General features: G+C 36.8%; 3 protein-coding genes and 1 pseudogene across 4 annotated transcripts in view; 3 read left to right on the forward strand and 1 right to left on the reverse strand.

Annotated features, from left to right (window-relative positions):
- Nucleotides 1-3,137: 3,137 nt before the first annotated feature.
- LOC107672444 (retinol dehydrogenase 8-like) lies at nucleotides 3,138-8,876 on the reverse strand (annotated as a pseudogene).
- A 495-nt stretch (nucleotides 8,877-9,371) lies between these two features.
- On the forward strand, nucleotides 9,372-14,439 carry LOC107672459 (repressor of yield of DENV protein homolog). The gene is made up of 3 exons (XM_016465651.1): nucleotides 9,372-9,393; nucleotides 12,535-12,676; nucleotides 13,995-14,439. The coding sequence occupies exons 1-3, from the start codon at nucleotides 9,376-9,378 to the stop codon at nucleotides 14,177-14,179; spliced, it is 345 nt and encodes a 114-aa protein (XP_016321137.1). The 5' UTR covers nucleotides 9,372-9,375; the 3' UTR covers nucleotides 14,180-14,439.
- Nucleotides 14,440-16,889: 2,450 nt separating this feature from the next.
- LOC107672470 (heme-binding protein 2-like) lies at nucleotides 16,890-19,734 on the forward strand. Of its 2 annotated transcripts, none has more exons than XM_016465668.1 (8): nucleotides 16,890-16,942; nucleotides 17,080-17,139; nucleotides 17,251-17,335; nucleotides 17,445-17,565; nucleotides 18,756-18,895; nucleotides 18,980-19,143; nucleotides 19,233-19,347; nucleotides 19,426-19,734. In XM_016465668.1, coding segments are annotated over exons 1-7 (651 nt in total). In that variant the 5' UTR covers nucleotides 16,890-16,940; the 3' UTR covers nucleotides 19,312-19,347; nucleotides 19,426-19,734. The 2 variants fall into 2 exon arrangements, with proteins under 2 accessions (XP_016321154.1, XP_016321153.1); XM_016465667.1 differs by having other exon boundaries at nucleotides 16,891-16,942; nucleotides 19,452-19,734.
- Nucleotides 19,735-21,333: 1,599 nt separating this feature from the next.
- Nucleotides 21,334-22,864, forward strand: part of LOC107672469 (nuclear receptor subfamily 5 group A member 2-like) — a 4,968-nt gene continuing 3,437 nt past the window's right edge. Inside the window, exons 1-3 of the mRNA XM_016465666.1 lie at nucleotides 21,334-21,562; nucleotides 22,161-22,276; nucleotides 22,398-22,539. Coding sequence (XP_016321152.1) covers nucleotides 21,463-21,562; nucleotides 22,161-22,276; nucleotides 22,398-22,539 — 358 coding nt within the window. The 5' untranslated portion in view covers nucleotides 21,334-21,462. The remainder of the gene's footprint in view (nucleotides 21,563-22,160; nucleotides 22,277-22,397; nucleotides 22,540-22,864) is intronic.

Below are 22,864 nucleotides of genomic sequence, written 5' to 3' on the forward strand. Positions count from 1 at the left end.
CTGGATGCGCTTTTATACTTTCTGGTGCTTACGTCACCCCGCTCGTGACGTCTCGCTACTCCATTGGGCTGATTTGACACGTGCTTCAGAACACGGTCACGCAGAGGCATTCCCAAAGCGACTTCTTCTCGAAGAAGTTCTGCTCGAGTTCCTGAAGGGGAAACACCAACAGCCATTCGTGGCAAGTGGGGATACTGCAGGCTGGGGCGATGGGTGTGGAGAAAGGTCTTCGTGATTAGTCGACAAAGCTGTCTGTCAGGGTGTGGGGGGTAGGGTTAGGGCTGGCTTAAGGGTAGTTTCTGTTGTACTGATTCACCTTTTGGAACGCCTCCTTTCGGCACGCCCATTGCGCCAGGCTGCTGCTACCCCTGTCTCATTCGTGTTGGAGCTTTCACGTGGAGAATTTAAAGGAACACTCCACTATTTTTGAAAATAGGCTAATTTTCCAACTCCCCTAGAGTTAAACAGTTGAGTTTTACCGTTTTCGAATCCATTCAGCCGATCTCCGGGTCTGGCGGTAGCACTTTTAGCTGTAGCTTAGCATAGATCATTGAATCTGATTAGACCGTTAGCATCTCGCTCAAAAATGACCAAAGAGTTTCTATATTTTTCCTATTTAAAACTTGACTCTTCTGTAGTTACATCGTGTACTAAGACCGACGGAAAATGAAAAGTTGCGATTTTCTAGGCCGATATGGCTAGGAACTATACTCTCATTCCTGCGTAATAATCAAGGAACTTTGCTGCCATACTATGGGTGCAGCAGGCGCAATGATATTACGCAGACCCGGTAGTGTAGGCTACCGCCAGACCCGGAGATCGGCTGAATGGATTCGAAAACGGTAAAACTCCACTGTTTAACTCTAGCGGAGTTGAGCTAAAAGTGCTACCGCCAGACCCGGAGATCGTCTGAATGGATTCGAAAACGGTAAAACTCAACTTTTTAACTCTAGGAGAGTTGGAAAATTAGCCTATTTTCAAAAATAGTGGAGTGTTCCTTTAAAAACACAAAATCTGAAATTGACACGTCCTCTATTGGTATTCAGTGATATTGTAGCTTCTGCATGTGAAGTTTAGCTGACTTGTAGACATGAGCAGTAAAGGTAAAATCTTTGCGTGGCAGAAGCAGCTGCCTGCCACAAAGATCTGCCACCACTGAATGCGCCTGCCACTCGAAGATTTTACTCCCTCTCGACCTGAGTACAAGTTGTTTGTTTTTGCATGTGTTGTTTCTCATGAGAAGAGGAGCACATGTGGGAAATTTCAAGCCTGTAGTTCAATTATGCCGTTATAAGGCAACCACATAATGGTTATTGAGATTAATTTAAGCCTTGCAGACCAAACACTCAATGCAACACATCAAGCTAGTGCAAAACATCTGAACACTTTCAATGTCTTTAACAACATTTATGGATGAACTTCCGAAAATACATGTTTTTTATATTTTATTTGTAAAGGGCTAAGAATTTTCATGCTTTTTATTTCCAATGTGTGAACAGCTTGTAATGAAACTTATTTCTCATGTGGACGTCTGTATTTACATGGCACCTCAGTGATAAAACTCATGGATTCGGTTGGCGAATTATTATTATTTTTTCCACAGTGCATAAGCAAATTTCTGTCTAGAATATTCTATCTCTCAAAATGTTGGATGTCAATAAAAAGGTGGAGATTAGCAGAAAAAAAGTTAATGCTACCTCTTATTTACATGAGGTACCTGTTTGGTTTATATTTTTATGTAATTGTATGCCTATTGCATATTTTAAAATTGTATTGCATACCTGTTGCTGCCATAGAAATTAATGACCCATTTCATTACATGCATTTTTTCTTCCACTCGCTGTTGTGGAGCAGTTATGAAATATTGTTCTTATACTTTACAGCATTTCAACATTTTTTCCCCCTGTAATATGCATGCAAATTAGCGAAGTGCTGTACGTGTTCAGCAGTGGTCAAAAACTATTTAAAATTTAATTTTGAATGGATTTCTTCTTGAAAACTCAGAGATGTGGATTCGGACGGCAAATTAAATTACCACAGGGGACATTGGTGTCAAAAACAGTAGGTATTATGCTGGGGATTTTTACACTAAATCACCGACGTCCCATGTAAATGCTGAAAATCGCTTATTCCCATGAGAAACAATTATCTTCAGAATCTTTGAAAGAATGTAAGGTTAGACAGATTTTTATGTCGAGGACATTTTTGGAATATCAGCGTGACATTTACACGCGCTCCTCTTCCATTCTTACACAAGAAACGAATGCTTATATATACAATGTTTAAAATACTATACTGCCTAAAAGGTGAATGTGTTTTGCAAAAAAAGGGTTAATTCAAAATATAGCCTATGGTCCATATCTCAGATACACTTAGAACTGAACTATCATAACAGTGTAATTTTAATTACCTTATCCGTCGTCGTGATGCCGGTGAACTGCAGAACTGGTGCAAACATATCCACATTGCTATGATCAGATACTTTCTTAGCTTCTGCTTTCTCACCTCTGCCATTTTGTTGTGTGTTTATCTTGAGAGGAAAGTATGTGAGAGAGAGCAAGTGCAACTCGCGGCAGCTGCACTTCCGGTGGCATGTTTGTGGCAGCTGCTGTTTTTTACTAGATAAACTATATTATCAGCACACAGCACATATTTACATATTCATCTAAACCTTGCTCTCAGTAGTGTGGACAACATCAGGAGTTCGTTAACAGTGTCGTTGCCAATTTATTTCCAACATTATTTTACTTCTAAGCAAAGAACAAAAAAAAAGAACTTCACCGTGAGTATATCGGGCATGGAATCGCCTTTAGTCTCACTAGGGCAAGCACAAGCAAGCAAGTTGCTGGCTGCAGTTCACTTAATGGCCACCGCTAATAGGAAGGGTTTCTGAATTCTACATACAGCCCCTTGACTGTTAAAAACAATTAGAACATGAAAAGGACACTAGAGCTGTTACACTGCAGTTTGCAACTAAACATTATGTATTTGATCATGATTAGTACAGTTGTTTTGAGGTTAAAGATAGAACAGTGCTTCAGGATCCAGACTTTACCTTGGACATCCAGTAGCGACCCATCATAGTAGTAAAACTGTTGCTATGCTATCTGTGGTTTTGCCGCATTTTATTATTTGCATTGAGCACTGACTGCCATAAAACTGTCTCTGAAATGCTTTTGAAATGTTTTTCTCCATCAGAATCCTCAGAGAGCTTTTTAGGCAGCACCCATTCTCCTGTGAAGTATGCGTAGAATACTCAAGACTAGCATTGAACATACGGTCATGCTGGAAGATCATTTTATATAATGCATCTATGGGTAGACGCCCTGTTGGGTCAGCATGCTTCATGGCAGTCAGTGGCATGTACAAACGATTGGTCTGATGACGAAATGGAGGGTTTTTGGACACAATCAGCTGGAGAGTTTGCTGTAAGAAAAAAAAGAGACATTTCTCTGTCACTCAGTTGAACAGGGAGCCTTAACGAATAACAGAACAGCCCATCCACACACTCACCTCTGCCACTTCCTCAGGTGTCTGCCCGACTGAGTTAAAAACTTTATGTGAATATTTAAGGTAGATCTGACGGAAGATGCGAGCTGTCTCCTCGTCAGTCTCTGAGAGATCCATCTTCTCTGCCTCTTCATACACTTTCTTCTCAAATTCAGTTACAACTGGGCCTGGCTCCACTAACGTCATCCTGTGAGATTTGTATATAAGCCACACTTACAATGCATTAATTGGATCATTTATGGATCATAAGTGATCCATGGTTTATGGATCATTAACATAATATAGTGAATTTAAAAAAATACTGTATATAGTTTCAAGAAAGACAAAGGTATTTAGACACTTTGTGGTTGTTGCATGTTTACCCTTCGCATACTTGTAATTAGAGTTGTTATTATAAAAATAATATAATTAAGTGTGAATTGAATGTTTCAATTTTCGGATGCTTAAATGCATGACGTTGCAATTTAATACATTTAAAATATAAACTTTACATGTAATCTCAAACAATACGCTATAATTAAAATTTTAATGAAGTACTTTACATGTGCTTTAGTCTGTTAGTCAACACATAAAAATAAATGTAATTCTTTAAAGCATGACAAAAGACCTTAAAGTAATACTTTTAATTTGACTTTATTACAAAGTGCACATTTTAAAAATGTACTTAAGTGTGTTAAGAAACAGTTATGAAAGTGTATTTTCTTTAATTATGTAGTGTATATTCACTTAAGTGGCCTTTTATTTCATTAATATTATATTACCTGCACACTAGAATGGAACATTCACTAAAAATCACTTTGAGACCAGCTGATTAAAAGTGAATTTACCTTATTTAGGTAACCTAGCCTTTTTTATCAGTTTGCTAGGACATTTGTTTTATTTTGTACTCACTTGACATTGAACTTCATAGCTTGCACAGCAAGACTCTCACAAAACCCCTCTACAGCAAATTTAGAGGCAGCATATACATCATTGAAAAATAGTCCTGAAAAAAAAAAAAAAAGAGTACTCTAAAAATATATTTTTTTAAACAGTAATTTTATGGTTCTTTCAGTTGAATATATACGGCTTATAATAAATGAGCTATGTGGTATTACCCTGGATTCCCAGGACGCTGCTCATCACTACGATGTGTCCACTCTGACGCCGCTTCATGTCAGGCAGCAGTTCCTTTTCCAGTCTCACCAGCCCAAAGAAGTTAGTGTTGAAGAGTTCCTGCATAGCGCTTACATTCTGACACTCCAAAGGACCAATCATACCCACACCGGCATTATTCACTACAAAACAGTGTGGTAGAGTCTAAATCAAACAGTATGTGTGAAAACAAAAAGATATGATTATGCTTTTTTTTTTAGAAACATCAGCAGCAAATCTAGCACCAAACATTTGGTGTGTATATGTATACAGTGGGTACGGAACTGATACAAGTGATGCAAATTTGAGCATTAAATTTAGCTGATGAACACCGTGTGGTAACACAAATGTTGAATATTGCACAAATGTGGTATTAAAAACTTACTATTTTTATTGAAAAGCTTTTAGTCAAGTCAAAAGACACTCAATTTTTGGTCATATCGCTATGAAGCTGCATTGCTCAGAAACAAAGATGAAGTGAATGAAGGGAATTTTAATTGGAAAGGAAACTCTTAATGTCACCTAACACATCCACTTGTTGATTTGGCAAGCTGTTCACACACTCTCTGATAGAGTCCTCACAGGTGGCATCCAGCTGTCGGATCTCCAGGGATCTGTTGAGGGATTCTCCAGCTGCTCTCTCCAGAGCTTCTCTCTTATCCAGGTCCCTCATAGTGGCCACAACTAACTCAGGCACAATCAATAGTAAGACTTAAAACATTAACAACATTGTTACGTCATATTACACTTACCTGTTCATTATCTAATGTACATTCTGTAAGAATATTGTTCCATCATGTTCCAACATTCTAGTAGCTATGATTAACTAACAACAAACTTTACCTAACCAATTAGCAAGTAATAGCACTATTAAATGCAAACAGTTTTTTTTAGGCTGATAATTCAAAATGCTCCCGTATGATACAGTGTTAAGTTCAGAGGGACACCAGAAAATTGACCACAGGAGTAAGTTGCAAAAAAACTGCAATTAAATATCAGTTTCTTTGAAATTGTCCATAGCCTGTTATTAGTTCTGCAAAAATAAAAATAAAAAACCAATAAAATGTACTAATTATTAACATATTATTATCTATTGATTCTGTAAGTGATTACATGTTAATGTCAAAATCAAATTAAAAAATAATTTGTCCTGCGTTAGTTATTGATTAGTTTCACATTAATTATAAAACTGTATGTAGTCCCCTGGGAGGCATGAAAAAATACAGTAGAAGTTACTGATTAGCTAATAGTGAACTACCACATTCAACTGAGTGCTACTTACTAATGCATTAATCTCAGTTTCATGTTAATTAATAGTAGTTACTAGAATGTTAATATTGTTTTACTTATTTGTTCCTTTGCTAGTTAGTTATCATCGAAGGAACAGTATTTGAAACTGTTCCTTTGTAATGTTGAAACTTTGAGTTATATACACATGCATATTTATAAAATTCTAATAGGCGTTTTACATTCATATACAGTCTTCTTACCTTTGAAGCGCCTTAATTTATCTTTTGCAAGACGGACAGCCAACGCCAAACCAATTCCAGAGGAGCATCCTGTCACCAAAATCTTTCGTGTCCCCATAACTTTCGTTCAAGGATGATTTCTAATCTGAAACCATTTACAAAGCATTAAACTTTAGTAACACTATATTTGCCATAGCTATAGCCAATTTTCTGTTCAGAATCACAACCATTTTATGACCATCTTTCTTTGGTACGTTAATCTCAGTTACACATGGGTCAAAGACGTTAAAATGTCCGCATCAAAAGAAATGTACAAAAGTGTTTTATATTCATAGAAAGCACATTAAAAGTAAGTAATGTGTCTACTTTTAAGGTTTCAAATAAGTTTTTGGAGAATAAAATGTCAAGATTTGGTTTAAATAATGTTAAATTGTCATTCAGTGTAACACAATATTTATGTAAAAATTCAAACAACATGCTTATTCATTATTGTACATATTAAAATATATAAAAGAATAAGGGAGCATATGAAATGTTATTGTGTTTTAAATGAGTAAACCATTCTTACTGACCAATGGGCAAAACCTAGGATAGAGGCAAATTTTACAAATGTAAAATTACAACTAATTAGTATTTGGGGTGAAAGTAATTAGTCTTTTAATATGTCATAAATTGAGTTTTGTTGTAATTATGCCTGACAAGAATGTTACACTGAATGACATTTTAGTCTTCTGTAAATCAGGGAAAATGTAAGATATTTATCTTTTGCTCAGAAAAACAAAATTGCAATTAAATTAAACAGAAAACTTTTTGATCATTTCAGCCCAGCCAAAAATGATATGGGGTTTAAACTATGGTTGAATAAGGGCATTGGGAGGGTGATGGATTTGTATGAAGACAATATTCTAATGTCATTTGACAAGCTTGTAGTGAAGTTCCATTTACCTCGAAAACATTCTTTTAAATATCTGCAAATTAGAAGTTTTATTTTTTCACACCTGAAGAATTCTGCTCAACTCCCCCCAATGTCCTTATTGGAAACATTCTCCACACAAGATTGTCTATCTAAAGGGCGGATTACCGGGGCTTGCCACACTCACGTCCTCGGGGCTTGCCACACTAACTGACGGCTGACTTGACCCGGGAATGGCTGGCAGAGGGGTTCCGGATTGGGATCGGAGACTCTCCAGACACCGGATGATTGTATCCTTCCAGCCGAGGTTGGTGGTGTCTGGGAGCTCCGTGGGATGGTGGAACGTCATCCCGATCCGGAACAGCGTCGCGAGGGTTTCCCCCTCGAGGGAGCTGGCGAGGGCGAGCGGCACAAACGCCCTCGCGAAGACGACGGGGTCTGGGCTCGCTTGAGCCACTGAGATGAACATTAACCGCTCCTCCATATGGGGACGGGGAGGAGCACACGGGAAAAAAGGGCAAAACAAAAACTTACAAAAACCAGAAATCAAACACGGGGAAGGGAGGCCGCTTACAGTTTGGTCCGCTCTTCTGTCACGTTGCACACACACGAGGAACGAGGAGACGCTGGAGAATACTTTACCAAGACTTTATTTGCACCAAGGAACCAAGGGAGACGAACACAGGAAGACATTCAACAGCAGACAGAGAACTTGGGACTGGGAACACTATTTATACACACACACAGGAGGAGGGGATGACGAGACACACCTGGGAGCAATGAAACATCAAGGGAAACACCTGGGACAAATGAACTAAACTAATCAGGACAGGAACAGGAAACTAACCAAATAAGGGCATGGGAAGGCACATGGGGAGCAGGACACACACAAAACATGGAACAGAGTCTGACAGTGTGAAGATATGTAATTTAAATATAACAACAATCAGGATTGTATTCATTTATTTATTTTCTTTTATTTATTTTGCCTGCCAAGGCTTTGTGGCTGTGGGGATGGGGAAGAAGGTTTGATCATAAGTGTTCCTTGTTTACTTGTAAACGTTTTGGAAAAGTTAATAAAGATATGTTTAAAAAAAAAAACAGAAACCTTTTTTTTAAATTTGGGAAAAACAACAACAATTTAAAGCAGTATTTCACTTATTGTTTTTATGCTTAAACCCTTTTTCGTCTTTGACCCACATGTAAATATATTAAGATACAGCACATAGCAACAATGCCACGTACATTTACAAGCTCTTAAAAATGCAAAGGTCAGTAACTACACTGTAACAAGAGCCCTATATTAAAGCTTCACATTTTTCGTGCTAGGTGAACATTTAAAGGGAAAATAAATGTACAGACAACACCGAAAGGTTTCTGGAGTACGGATTAAATCTTAATCAGATTTTCTCAGCATGAGCGCGCCTCATGATGAGCCCGTTTTAACTGGTCAGTAGAGATTTGATACATTTCACATCTAAAACCGCATGCCAAGTGTTATGTTTTATAAAGGTCGTCTCGTTTTAATATTAAGCTTTCAAAAATGACAGTGACGACAGTTGCACTGCGTGAAAAACAAAAGCACACAACCTGTTTGAGGTGTTCTGGGACATGCACTTACTGAATGCAGTTAAACTGTCCGTTCTGCAGCATGTACAGTCCTGTGTCCTTTTCACAGACCTCTTGTCATCCATAAACTCCTTTCAGCCGGAACGCATGAGTTCTGCACAAGAGCCGCACTGTGAAAACAAGTCATGTGCAGAGGTCGCGTTTGCGTTCAGAGAACCCTGGGATTTGAAGTCATTGACTGTATAACAACAACAACAATAATAATAATAATAACAATAGGCTAGTAGTAATAACATTATTATTATTATTATCGTCATCATCATATAGGCATAGAATAATATATGCCCTAAATTGTTTTGAAGCGGTTTAATACTATACTGCGTTTCCCAAAAGCATCGTAAAACCAATGAAACCAAATGGAGCCACGATCAATTTAAGCTTACGAAGCTTTTGGGAAACGCAGCCCTGAATGATTCTTTTTAATTATCTCTGATAATGATTCAAGAGATCCGAATTACTCCATGAATCCAAATCCTCACTACAAATTTGCATGAACAGTCGAGAGTGCTTTTATTTTGTGCTCGGTTTACAGCTGTATTGTGGCGACCTCTAGTGGTCATTATGTATTTTTAATCAAACTGAAAGTGACATATCACACTAACTAACATACACTACTAACAAACACTAACACACTGAAAGCTCTACAGGTAACGGTGTCACAGTATAAGAGGTTTAGCGCTGTCATTACAGGTACTAAAACCACACCAAGAGATGAGTCGAATGCGTGAAGAAGTGGAGGTACAGTATTTGCTATTCGTATAAACATATTACAGTTAGATGGCGTATGATATTTTGGATACAATATGACACGCTATGAACCTCTTAACTGGCTAATCATGTTAAAAACATGCTAATCATGCTAGAAACATGTTATCAACATCTATCTAATCTACCTACATTTTCAAACTTCAGGCTGTTTTTACAACTGCTTTAAACTTTCAGGCTAGGCTTTCTCAAGCCAACCTAAAGTTTGTCTTGATGAACTTTTTTATCTAGTTCATAAACGCTTTAGAATACAGACCTAAGGTTGGTCTCTTTTTAAAGAAGACAGTCTGCAGATTATTGCAGAAGTGAAATCATTTCAAAAAATGAAAGCATAAAAAATGTTATAGAAGTTTAAATTTACAGTAAATAAAATGTACTGTACTATTTTTATTGTATTTTATATAAAATAAATATTTTATAAAATGTGTTTTAATCCAAAATTGCTATAAAATTAAAGCCATGTCTAAATAAGTTGTGTTCCAAATTTGAAGTTGATACAAAAAAATTGAGGTTCTATGCAATTTTGTTTAGGCGTTATACCACAAACAGCCACCGGGTGCCATCCAAACGCCATTTAATTTTTTGATGCATTTTTCTGTCACAAATGTATCAATTTCTCTCTCAATTTTATGTCTGTGACAAAATAGCCGAATATGGAATCTTGAGACTCGGACCTTTCCAACGATATGTATTTTGTCAAGATTATGAAAAGTTTTGATTCTAAAAGACCGTAATACATTTGGAATATGACACCTCCCACTAAGGGGGAGGAGGAGCCCGCTAAAAGATTTTAAAGTACCATTTCCATGGTAAGGCAATGTCCGATTTCAAAATGGTTTTGACAGGATGAATTTCGAGGTTTTAAGCTTTCAAATGATATATAATTTTTGATGATTACTAAAACATGTAATAGGGAAACAAGAAACGAAAAATAATTTTTGTGACACAGGTCAGAACTCGTGTTATGATGTATATGTTTTGAGGTGCACTCTTGTCATAAATTAATCTATTACTGTTCCTACATAATGTTTAACAACAAACAGTGGTAAAATATCTATTTAGGAGTCTTAGACCTTTCCAACGATATATAGTTTGTTATGATTAGATTAGGATTTAATTGTAATATATTGAAGTAAACTTATACGGGACAGTGACAGTTAAAGGTGGGGTAAGCGAGTTCTGGTAGCCAATGTTGACATTGAAATGACCAAAACAAACACGCTCCTACCCCAAAAGTGTCTCGGCCCTATTTTGATAGCTCCGCCCCACACATACGTACACAACCCAGACAACGATTAGTTCTGTGAAACAAAGCAAAGCCAATGTTACACCGTTTCTACACCGGACGTGAGTGGCACGGCGCGACAAAATACTATAGAACTCATTATAATCAGTAATACTGTCTACACCATAGATATATATACATATGTATGGTCTACACTGGATGCGGCGCGACACGACACGACAAATCCCCGACAGAAAACTGCTGCTGCATTCTATTCATGACGTATTGACACAAATTTCAAATGATTTTCAACGGTTGCTTTGTCGCGTCCAGTGAACTAGACAGACTTTAGCTGTTGCGGCGCAGACACGGTGTTACTCACCTATCGAGAAGAAACAAAGCAACCTCGGTGTCCGATCGCAGGCCTCCTTGAGTTCTCTCCAGCGCTGGAAAGCTGATCCGATATATGACACTTGACACCGCCCACTAAGGGGGAGGAGCCCGCTAAAAGATTTTAAAGTACCATTTCCATGGTAAGGCAATGTCCGATTTCAAAATGGTTTTGACAGGATGAATTTCGAGGTTTTAAGCTTTCAAATGATATATAATTTTTGATGATTACTAAAACATGTAATAGGGAAACAAGAAACGAAAAATAATTTTTGTGACACAGGTCAGAACTCGTGTTATGATGTATATGTTTTGAGGTGCACTCTTGTCATAAATTAATCTATTACTGTTCCTACATAATGTTTAACAACAAACAGTTGTAAATATCTATTTAGGAGTCTTAGACCTTTCCAACGATATATAGTTTGTTATGATTAGATTAGGATTTAATTGTAATATATTGAAGTAAACTTATACGGGACAGTGACAGTTAAAGGTGGGGTAAGCGAGTTCTGGTAGCCAATGTTGACATTGAAATGACCAAAACAAACACGCTCCTACCCCAAAAGTGTCTCGGCCCTATTTTGATAGCTCCGCCCCACACATACGTACACAACCCAGACAACGATTAGTTCTGTGAAACAAAGCAAAGCCAATGTTACACCGTTTCTACACCGGACGTGAGTGGCACGGCGCGACAAAATACTATAGAACTCATTATAATCAGTAATACTGTCTACACCATAGATATATATACATATGTATGGTCTACACTGGATGCGGCGCGACACGACACGACAAATCCCCGACAGAAAACTGCTGCTGCATTCTATTCATGACGTATTGACACAAATTTCAAATGATTTTCAACGGTTGCTTTGTCGCGTCCAGTGAACTAGACAGACTTTAGCTGTTGCGGCGCAGACACGGTGTTACTCACCTATCGAGAAGAAACAAAGCAACCTCGGTGTCCGATCGCAGGCCTCCTTGAGTTCTCTCCAGCGCTGGAAAGCTGATCCGATATTTACACGGGTCCTACTTCTTGCCTTCAGCCTTCTTTTGTTCCGCAGACGTTTTCCTCTTTTGTTTTTTTATCCGCCATCTCTATCTTTCTGTCGCTCGGCTCGGCTAATGTCCGTCCTGTGCACTGAACGCTCTCTCCTCCACATCATGAGTAGACACGCCCCTTACTGCTGATTGGCTACAAGTTTGTTTTGTTATTCGGCCCGAATCAGTTTTCTAAAGCGTTTTTGAAAAATCACTTACCCCACCTTTAAGGGGTTAAAGGAAGTATAGTGCAGTAACTTCCTCAACAGTCATAGTGCATATTGTATGTAGGTTAAAAAACGGATTGATGTTTTCCTGCATATAAAATCCCCTTTGTATTAATTTTAAAGACCACACAGGAGTCTCTCACTCAGTTTTATACAGTGTGGTTGTTCTTTCATGTAAAGATAAATACATGTAAATATTCTCTCTCTCTCTCTCTCTCGACTTAGTTGGAAAAAAGTGTGAGGCGACTGAGAGAGAAGTTTCATGGACTTATTGAAATTGACAAGGCTGTATTGCTTATGCGACGCTATGGAAACAACCATCATATGGTTGCAATGTGTGTCGCCCTGATGGCAGATAACGACAGGGGTAAAGTGCAAACCTTTTCTTTTTAGAACCATGTGTATCATTTGCCGTTACTCACGTTTTAAGTTTGTGTTTGTGTTTGTATAGACTGCACGTCTTATTTATTTAATCAAGGTGTTACAGTAGGCGTTAATTATATACAGTATTCAGACCACGAATATCAATCAATAAAAGTAATGTTAAAATATGTTAACTTCCTGGAACACTGCAAACCACTGTATTTTTTGTATTGAGCCATAAGATCAATACACTTAAGGCCTGCAAAGTTAAGTGTGGTTACAATTCATTCGTACAATTGTACTATTCATTTTCTTTAAAAGCCAACATGAAATCTAAATTTGCTCTGCTTTAAATATGCTCTGCTTCTAAGAGGACTTTGACTTTATTTTCGACTGATGTCACCTGTGCAAGTTATTGGTAAATAATAGCCAAATTATCATTTAGGTATTGTGTTAGCACAGTAACTTAATGCTAGTTAACATTTTATATTATACATTTTACAGAAATAATAGCAAATAGATTTGAAAATTAGTTCTAGGAGGATTCTGCATTCAGGACCCATTCTGGTATGGATCAACATTTTAACGTAAAATTTCTTCCGAGTAAACATCCAGCATCTTTGGGAACTATACAATGGTGTGTAAAAGTCTGAGACCACTAGTGTAAATGCTTCTGCTCTGTTGAAAATGTCTCATTTAAAACAATATTTTCATTACAAATTATATTAAAGGAATATTTTACCTTCAAAATTTAAAATTGATTAAAATGTACTCACCCTCAGGCCATCCAAGATGTAGATGAGTTTGTTTCTTCATCGGAACAGATTTGGAGAAATTTAGCATTACATCAGCATTACAATGGATCCTCTGCAGTGAATGGGTGCCGTCAGAATGAGAGTCCAAACAGCTGATAAAAACATCACAATAATCCACAAGTAATCCACACAACTAGTTGAGAATTAATGTCTTGACAAGCGAAATGATGCTTGTTGTAAGAAACAAATCCATCATTAAAGCATAAAAAAATTAATTACATCAATACTCTGCTTTAATACCAGCTGCAATTAAGTTGCATGAACTCCACAAGTTTCTGTAAAACCTGATGATCATGTTCTCCAGCTTGATTTGAGTTGATCCAACAGCATCAGTAAAAAGCAAGAACATCTGAATGTCTGTTACAAAGAGTTCACACATATTTATTAATCACACATTTATACATCAACATTATACATGGGTTGTGAATGCCATTTCATATTGAGTTGACATATTTTAAAACCGAACTACATTAATATAACCATCTGCATGTTTGTCACTTTACCTAGAGCCCCATGTACCTGGTACCGAATGCGTTCACCCACACAGTAGACAGAAGAACAGGAAGCCACGTGTGGTTTACCTCAGCCCCGCTCACATCAGCAGCGGATCCACTGTCAACACCTGTCTAAGTCCGAGCAGTCTGATAGAAAGCATCAATGAGCTCATTGAAGAAGAGTCTGACAGACTCTGACAGCAGCACAATCAGTTAAACCACTTACATCACTTCAGCTGTTGCTTTGAATGAAACATCATATCACTTTTGATGTAATTTCAAATAATACACTCAAAGTAACCAATGTATTAAGGCGTAGGCAGCCTGAATTAAATATGTAATGCACTGCAGGCTATATGAACACAGTGCAACACACACCAAACACAGAATGCAGATAAGGAATGATTAACCCTTGAATTATGGATCAATTAATACGCATCCTGAGGTACTACTGCTGCGGTGTGTGTATGCAAGAGTCAGCATTTGTGGTTCTCAGTGATGCAGGCAATTTACTGAAGTGATATGAAATTATAATGCTAGCAACAAACCAGGAAATACGTGGAAATAGTTGGAATGACTGTCAACCAATCAGAGTCTTGAGCATTCAGCAGTACTGTGATATCATGTTAATTACAGAGCTGATGTGAACAGACAAGTCCAGATTTTGTTTTTAATGTCACTCATATCCTACGTTCGGTACGTCCTTTCCTTATTCTTTGAATTGCATTATACTGTTGTTTAGTACATTTATTTGCATATTTAAATTAGTATGTTGCCCCCACACATGACTAATGATCACTTTTGTGTTATTGTTAACTTCTCATCAATGGATTCATGAAGCCACACAAGAATAGTCATCTGTAACACTTTTTAATAAAGTTACATTTGTTGACATAGTTAACATTATTTACTAGAAACTAACAAACAATACTTCTAAAGCATATTTTTAACTAATATTTACTTAAATCTTAGTTAAGATTAATCTAGGCATTTAAAGAGGTTTAATTTCGAAAGTTGTATCTGTTAATATTGGTTAATACACTGTGATCTAAAATGAAAATGAACATTTTATTAACATTAAGGTTAGTAAATGCTGTAAAATATACTGTTTCAATGTTAGTTAATGCATTAGCATATGTTAACAAGTAAGACCTTTTTGTAAAGTGTTTCCTAGTCTTCAGTTTACACACGACACCAAAGAACAGTATTCCAACTAATCAGTTTGATTTTTCAACTTTCAAAATGTACTAGTTGTTTTTCCTAGGTTCAGATTTCTCTATAATCCTCCGTTTTGTCAGAGATTACACTTCACACAACTAACAAATACAGGCACTTAAGAAGAAAAAGCAGACAGCTCCTGATGAATAAAACAGATCCGCTGTTATGTCACTCTTGCATAACAACTGTCAAACACACATAAGAGTTGCATGGCGAACTCTAATACTTCCCGAATGAAGATTTCAGGAACATCTGCAGGGGGAAATTATGGCCAAAGACAAACAATGTGTTAAACCTACTATTAATGTGTCAAAATAAAAATGATCTGGAATAAACGTGGATGATTTATGAGCAATTTGTCATAATTTTGCATAATGTTGTCTTTGCGTAACTGCATTGATGAATAATCATACCAATAATCATAGATGTTTAGAGAACTTTTTTATGTAAAGTGAACTGTACAATGCATGAAACAGGACACTCAGCTACACCCAGCACTTGTACAACCATTACAAAACCCTAAACAAACGATATCAGATAGCACCAGTGCTGTACAGGAGACAAAGAGCTAAACCTTTGAAGATATCCTGAATTGAACATAAAGAACTATTTGGGCATTAAATGAAAAAACACAATTCTGGGTGTCAAAGGATTTTGCTTCACCCATAAAACAAACAAGTTTTATTTTAAAATTAAATGTATTTTTAAATTATTTTAAATTATTATTTACTTCGAACTTTTACACTCTGACAAAACTACAGTTTAACGATCTAAATGTCTGTTACATTTCAAACTATGCATCCATAAATAATTCTGTCTTAAACCATTACTTAATTAGATGTCCTTGAAGAGATATTAAAACCAAATGGCAAAATATTTGCATTTATTGTACTGTCTATATGGGTCAACGACCTCTGTCCATTTATCAAAGGCTTAAATTGCAGCTGGTCACCTGAAAAAATATTCCTCTTCTACTCTAAAATGTTAAGCAATTTTGACATTTAGCCTACTTAAACATCTGGATGACTGTTACATTCACTACTGCACACCATGAACAGAGCTGTGGTCAGTCTGTGGTCAAAGGTTCTGTTTGCTTATTTTACATCAGTGCTTTGATATGTCATTGACAGATTGACCATATTGATCGAATGTCATACACGAAGATTCAGTTTAGTTTTGAATGAAATCCAGAAGTTATTGTGTAACAACCTCATGAGAACCCCATCTACCCTTAAAAGCCAACTTTGTTTTCCCAGTATATACTCACAAACAAGCCATTGCATAAAAATGAAAGCAATGCAAAGCTGTAATTAATGCTGTGCATATGAAAGTATGTCTGTCAATATACTGTACACTCTTAAAAATAATGTTTCTTTATAGGCATTCATGAAAAACCTTTCAACAGTCATGAAACCTGTTCGTTCCACAAAAGGTTCTTTATAGTGGAAAAAAAAAACGCTTTTTAGACCATTTTTAGAACAACAACAACAAAACTTTAGGAATCATTGCTTTAAGATTGTATGGATAGACATGGCTATTTGACAATCAAATAATAATAAAAAAAAAAGATGAAATACTGTCCCTGGTGGATAAGACAAACTCTTACTTAACATGCTTACATGACTGCAGGGTTGGGGTGTGTCTTGAAGGAGGGTACAGATTTCATAACGTTGCATGAATAAATAACAGCTTGCAGGCGCACGTGAGCATACTTCCTCTCTGCACAGCTTCAAGCTACAACATGTAAGTACTGAAGCTTTTACTCTCTTACACCGCTGTACAGTATAAACCACATTAGCACCATAAAAAGGACTTCAAACATGTTACTGCTAGAGTTCCCTAAAAGTAACCTCATTTTTTCTGTTTTTAATGTTTTAAAGGATTTGTCTGACAGGATTGATCTTGCTGCTCTTTGCAGTGGCAGTAGATGGAAGAGTTGGGTGAGATTCATTTTTACTTCCCTTGCAGCTGTAGAATAGCCACACCACAAAGATTATATGTGCATTGTTGTGTATAGGTCAAGTTTAATGTATTGTGTTTGCATCTCTCAGGAACTCCACTAGTGAATCCAGTTACTGCACAGAGACAAAAGAGTGCTTTCTGTTTGACTTGGTTTGTGCAGGAGATGGTTATGAGGTGAGATAACAAGATAGCACAAACATGAAAGAGTAAAGAGATCACAAAAAATTTAAAAGACAAGCTCAAACAGATCGTGGAAATGAGATGAAGTGCTCTATTCCTACAGGTACGCCACTATGATGCTGCTAAGTGGGTGACCACAGAAGTTGAATCCTATTTCATGGAAATTGCAACTTCAAGAGCGTTCAGGAAACTTTATAAATACATCACTGGAGAAAATGAGGCTGGTGAGTTTGTTTGGGGGTCAACTTTTTAAGGGGTCAAACATTGTGGAGGACCAAATGTCCTTAAGGACATTAAAACCTGTAAGGGACTTTTAAATAAAAAATTAAAATTTCCTCATTATTTACTCATCCTCATGCGTCCCAGATGTATAACTTTCTTTCTTCAGATGAACATAAATAAAGATATATAGGAAAATAACCCATGTCTGTGAGTCCAAATTTTGCAACATTCTGTAAATGTGCTAGAAAAATGTGCATTAAATTGTAAAGCTATCCAGTGTCCAGTAATGAATTGAAATAGCATGACAAATACCAGTTTGCAATATCAAGCAGCATAACGGACTGTTTTGTGAAGCTAATGAAGGAAGCCTCGCATATTCAAGTTACAAACAGCCGCATCCGCTCTTATAATGCTTTGTACAGGACCTCTAAAGCTTCAAAAACCACTCAAAGTGAACACAACGGGAATACGACCCCAGCTGATGAAATAATGTCTTCTGTAGCAAAACGACTGGTATGGTTATTATTATTATTATTATTATTATTAAAAATCTTTGTTTGTGTTCATCTGAAGATTATGCATTCAGTATTTTTTTTCTACTTTCGATTGAAAACACATGATGTTAAAGGCTGCACTGCCATCTATCGACATGTGGAGTTTTTTGTAAACTGCACTAATACTTTTTAGTTTTTTAGTTTAGTTTAGAGAACGGTCTACACCATAATTAATTGCCTTATATGTCCAACAAAAAGGAAAGGATTCTCTCCATCATCTCACTACCTGTGTGCCGCACTGATGTTTATACTCGTTTTTTGTCAGTCTTTCTTCTGCCTTCGAACCTCTTTGGTTCTTCAGCTGTAACTTACAGGTAGGCCTACTGATCGTTGTTTCAGTAATTAGCATTTCAATGTCTAATTTTCACTCTTCGCATCACCAGACGACACATTGCTACACATTTTATAAGTGTACAAGTATTAATATAAGTACAGTCTTCATCTCATGTGAGTGTACACCATTCAGATGACTCTTTATTTCTTAATATGTTTCAATTAGCAACAAACTGCTAATGCACTTCAATTAAAACATAGCAATGAAGAAAATATTTAACGTTCATTGGAAGCGAGGTTCCCACAAAAAAAAGAAAAACCATCAAATTTATCCTTATAATCAAATTATAACCCTTATTTTCCAGGTGCAAAGATTGACATGACTGCACCAGTCCTCATTAAAGTCAATGATAGCGCGAGCATGTGGCAGTCAGCAGTCTATGGTCTCAGCTTCCTCCTGCCCTCCAAATACCAGGCCAATCCACCCAAACCTACTGATCCATCTGTGAGTCTCATTGATATTTTCTGTGATTTCTATTTAACTGAAAGTTGTTGTTTTTTTAAACTTGTTCCTGCACTTTATTTGTAGGTGTACTTAACAGACACTCCGGATATGAAAGTATATGTCAAGAGCTACGGGGGCTGGATGATGTCACTTGTGGCCAAATCACAGGCTGACAGTCTGAAGACATCGCTGGACAATGTACAAGCTACTTATGAGACAGAGTACCACTATAATGTCGGCTATAACAGGTGCACTTAGTTTACCTCCTTTCTGCCAGTAACGTTCTCTAATTTCAGTAATTCTTATGTTTATTGTATTGTGTATGTGTGTTTTTCAGCCCAATGAAGATTATGAACAGACACAATGAGGCATGGTTTATTGTTAAGGGTGAGCCTGTGTGTCCTAGGAGTGGATAATTTCTTTGAGCTTCCTCTCTAACAAGTCTTTTAAAGGTAAATGATTCATTTGAATAAGAAAATGAATTCTTTTTATAATTAATAATAGGATAACTATGTCTAATGTCTAACTAGACATTTATTTGTCATTTCTTTTTCAGAGCCACAGTTCATAGAGCTGCATTACTCCTGTAGTCATAGCATGCTAAACTGCCTTACATGTTCTTTTTTTTTACTGAGTATAGGATACATACTTTGCACTGTAGGATATTATACCATTAGCACATATAGTGTAAAAGGGTTGGGTTTGGTTTAGTAGACAACATAAAAAAAATAGGGCATTTGTCGAAGAAATGTCAAACTCCAAGGGATGATATTTGGTCTATAAGCATTTGTTATAAACATTTGTTTTAAAAAAGAAAATAAAACCATCATTGTAATGATCTTGTGTTTTATTGGGATTTTTCTTTACAACTTATGGGTCATATGTTTAATTTACATTTATGTTTATATTAATATATAACCTGCTGGTTGGAAACTGGCCACTGGCTAAATTTAAATTTGACAGACTAGATGTGATGGATGCAGTTAATGCCCAATGGTAAAAGGTTTATTTGCACAGAAGCCAGCGAACACTTATGGTTGCACCACCTTATGGCCAATTTTCACAAAATGTAGTAGATACTATATAAATTCTTCAACCGTTCACAATTGAAACTACTGACTCGTGAGATATTGAAATCTTTTATTACTAAGACGTGGGATATAGAGTGACAACTGAAATTTATATCAGTTAATTTGCATTACAAACTATTTCCTCGTACTTTTTGGCCAATTGCAAATTGCAATTTCCTCTAAATAAAATGTACGTGTTTTTTCCTCCTGTGCACTCCACTTTCTCACTGCTCACTGTATAATACCATAAAGGCCATAAAAAACCTGATGTACCAAATCTGATACAAAACATAAAACACATATGCAAACTTATTACAAACACATTAATTATGCGCATTAATATGCAGAGACAACTGTACTTAGATTATTCATGTTTATTTTCTCAAATATCAAAAAAGTGCTGAACTGATTCAGTTGATCTGATCTGACATAATCCGTATGTCAACAGAGTAAAATTGTACATTATTGTGCCACCTAGTGTCAAGTAAACATGCTTGAGTTGTGGGTGGGATTTGGAATCATTTTTCCAGGCTTGGTATCTACGCTTCACTATTTTCCAGACAGAACAAAAAAGATGACCAAGGAGCTTGCTTGATACTTAGTGAACAAAGTTTCTCCATATTTTCAATTCTGAATATGTCATTTTTTCTCAACTATTTAAGATAACGGATTCCACATTTCACAGATCATAGATTTTTCAGTATAGACAGTGAAATAGCTACATAGTCATCATCAACCAGCTATTTGTAAAAGAACAAATTTTGGCCTTTGCGGTTGCACATATTTTCATTTCATTAACAGTCAAGACAATACCTCATTTAATTTGACAGAATTTGTCTTTTTTCAATTCCCCAGGTTAATCTATCACCCTTGAACTGTTTTATGGCTTTAGACGTCAGACCCCACATCACTGTACTTACCTGCTCCCTTCATCATAACTAGACTCCTTGTTTTGTAATTGATTCCAAAGGTGCTGGAACCTCACTTATTGATAAAAGATAGCAAAACACAGTACATTACGTGTTGATGCACTAGAGTAATCTGATTTAAGTGTATAGAAATATGACTGTAATGAAAGTTCTATGATCTGCTTCTTGGAGTTTACCAAACACTTGATAATCACATGGCTGTAGTTGGATTGGTTTGATAAACACAAATTATAAAAGCCTCATTTGGTAGTTTCATGAATGGATACACATTAGTATCTCAGCATTAGATCTTTGTGTGTTTATTTTCTTATGGTGAGTGTGTCCCTCCATATATGCTGCTCCTGCAATGCACCTTGCATGAATGAGATCTTGCTTGTTGGGAAGGTGTGACAGACTCAAGTTTATTACCCTCGGTATGGAGCAAAGTCCAACTGAGGGCCTTTACACCATCTCTGAGATAGCCTGTGTCTGTGCCTGTTTTCCTCTCTGTACTGCTCGGAGTCCTGGAGGCCTGTACAGTTATGAATGACAGCTTACAGTGACCCATGCCACCCCTCTCCTATGGACCATGAACATCTCAAACTATCCCCTGGATCACCCCCAACCCACGGCCCTCCACTCAGCCGATTACACACAGGACCTTGCGTCACAAGAGAGACCGTCAACATGTAAGTAGAACTTCAGATCGGAGAGATTTTAATGGCTTTAGCAATAGCATTAATTGCTAATGTAATACATTTGAGCACAGTAAACATTTGAAGTCGATGACTAATTCAGTTTCCATTAGAAATAAGATTGTTGCGATATTCAGAAAATCTTGTCATATGATTTGTTTGTGCTGAACAGTTCAGTCATGTTTAATAGGCATAATGAAGACGTGAATCAAAAAGATTTATGATTTCATTCAATTGACATTTGCTTCAGCAAATTTAAAAAACATTCAGAAGTCATTTTATTTATCTTTTGACTGCTGCTGAAAATATCAAACTGTAAGGATTATGTAAGCCCTATATCTCGGTTTAATCAATCGAGTGATAAGAGACTAAGCCTATTTGAGATATAATAGACTGCTATGCTGATTTATTAGATAGACTGGTCATAAAACTGTTCAACCTTACAGCCCATTCCTAGACAATCATCTTACAGTAGGCTTCTTGATGTTCATTTGCTGTTTCCTGAAGGTGACAAGTAAGAGTTATTTTAAGAAAGAAAGTGGACAAAAGGACCATTAACACTTCCATTTACAATGAATGTGATGTCCCATAGCTCAGGAGTTAAAACCAGACCCAGACGGTAGGGCAACTCAAGAAGAGGGCTGTCCTGTGTGTGGTGACAGGGTGTCAGGATATCACTATGGTCTACTCACATGTGAGAGCTGTAAGGTAAGTGTTCCATTAGTCAGGAAGTAACAAGTACACAGTAGTAGCTTTAATTAAAAAATATATATATATTCTTTCATTTATATAATTATTCTTAAATACTAAAGACAAATATTCTCACCAGGGCTTTTTTAAGCGCTCTGTACAGAATAACAAGCGCTATACGTGTGCAGATGCACAGTGCTGCCCCATGAACCCAGCCCAGAGGAAACGATGTCCTTACTGCCGCTTTCAGAAATGTTTAGCTGTTGGCATGAAGAAAGAAGGTATGCATGCAAACCCAAACAAAGATTCCATCGTTTGGTCCATAAGTTTGGTAGATATTCTTTCAGTTCTTTAAAATAAGACTTTGTGTAAGGAAAAATGCAGTTATTGTCTCTGGGATATGGAAAGATATTCACAATTAGCCATCCAAGATAGCTCTGGTCCTCTTCCCACTTATCTTTGAAACCATAAACCATTGCAATAGCAATCTTTGATGACCCAGTAAGGGGAAAAATGCAATGTGCAGACAAGCAAAAAAAAAAAAAGTTAAATTACGCAACTTTAATAGAGCAATGCTTCTCAAACTTGTCCTGGAGGACCCCCCCC

Source organism: Sinocyclocheilus anshuiensis, unplaced genomic scaffold (assembly GCF_001515605.1).
Source record: "Sinocyclocheilus anshuiensis isolate Anshui unplaced genomic scaffold, SAMN03320099.WGS_v1.1 scaffold1430, whole genome shotgun sequence".
Classification (NCBI taxonomy): domain Eukaryota; kingdom Metazoa; phylum Chordata; class Actinopteri; order Cypriniformes; family Cyprinidae; genus Sinocyclocheilus; species Sinocyclocheilus anshuiensis.

Coding starts and splice junctions, on each gene's coding strand:
- LOC107672459 (XM_016465651.1), top strand. Junction 12,677..13,994: donor GATGGCAGATAACGACAGGG/GTAAAGTGCAAA, acceptor CACTTTACCTAG/AGCCCCATGTACCTGGTACC.
- LOC107672470 (XM_016465668.1), top strand. Junction 17,336..17,444: donor GTGCAGGAGATGGTTATGAG/GTGAGATAACAA, acceptor CTATTCCTACAG/GTACGCCACTATGATGCTGC. Junction 17,566..18,755: donor CACTGGAGAAAATGAGGCTG/GTGAGTTTGTTT, acceptor CTTATTTTCCAG/GTGCAAAGATTGACATGACT.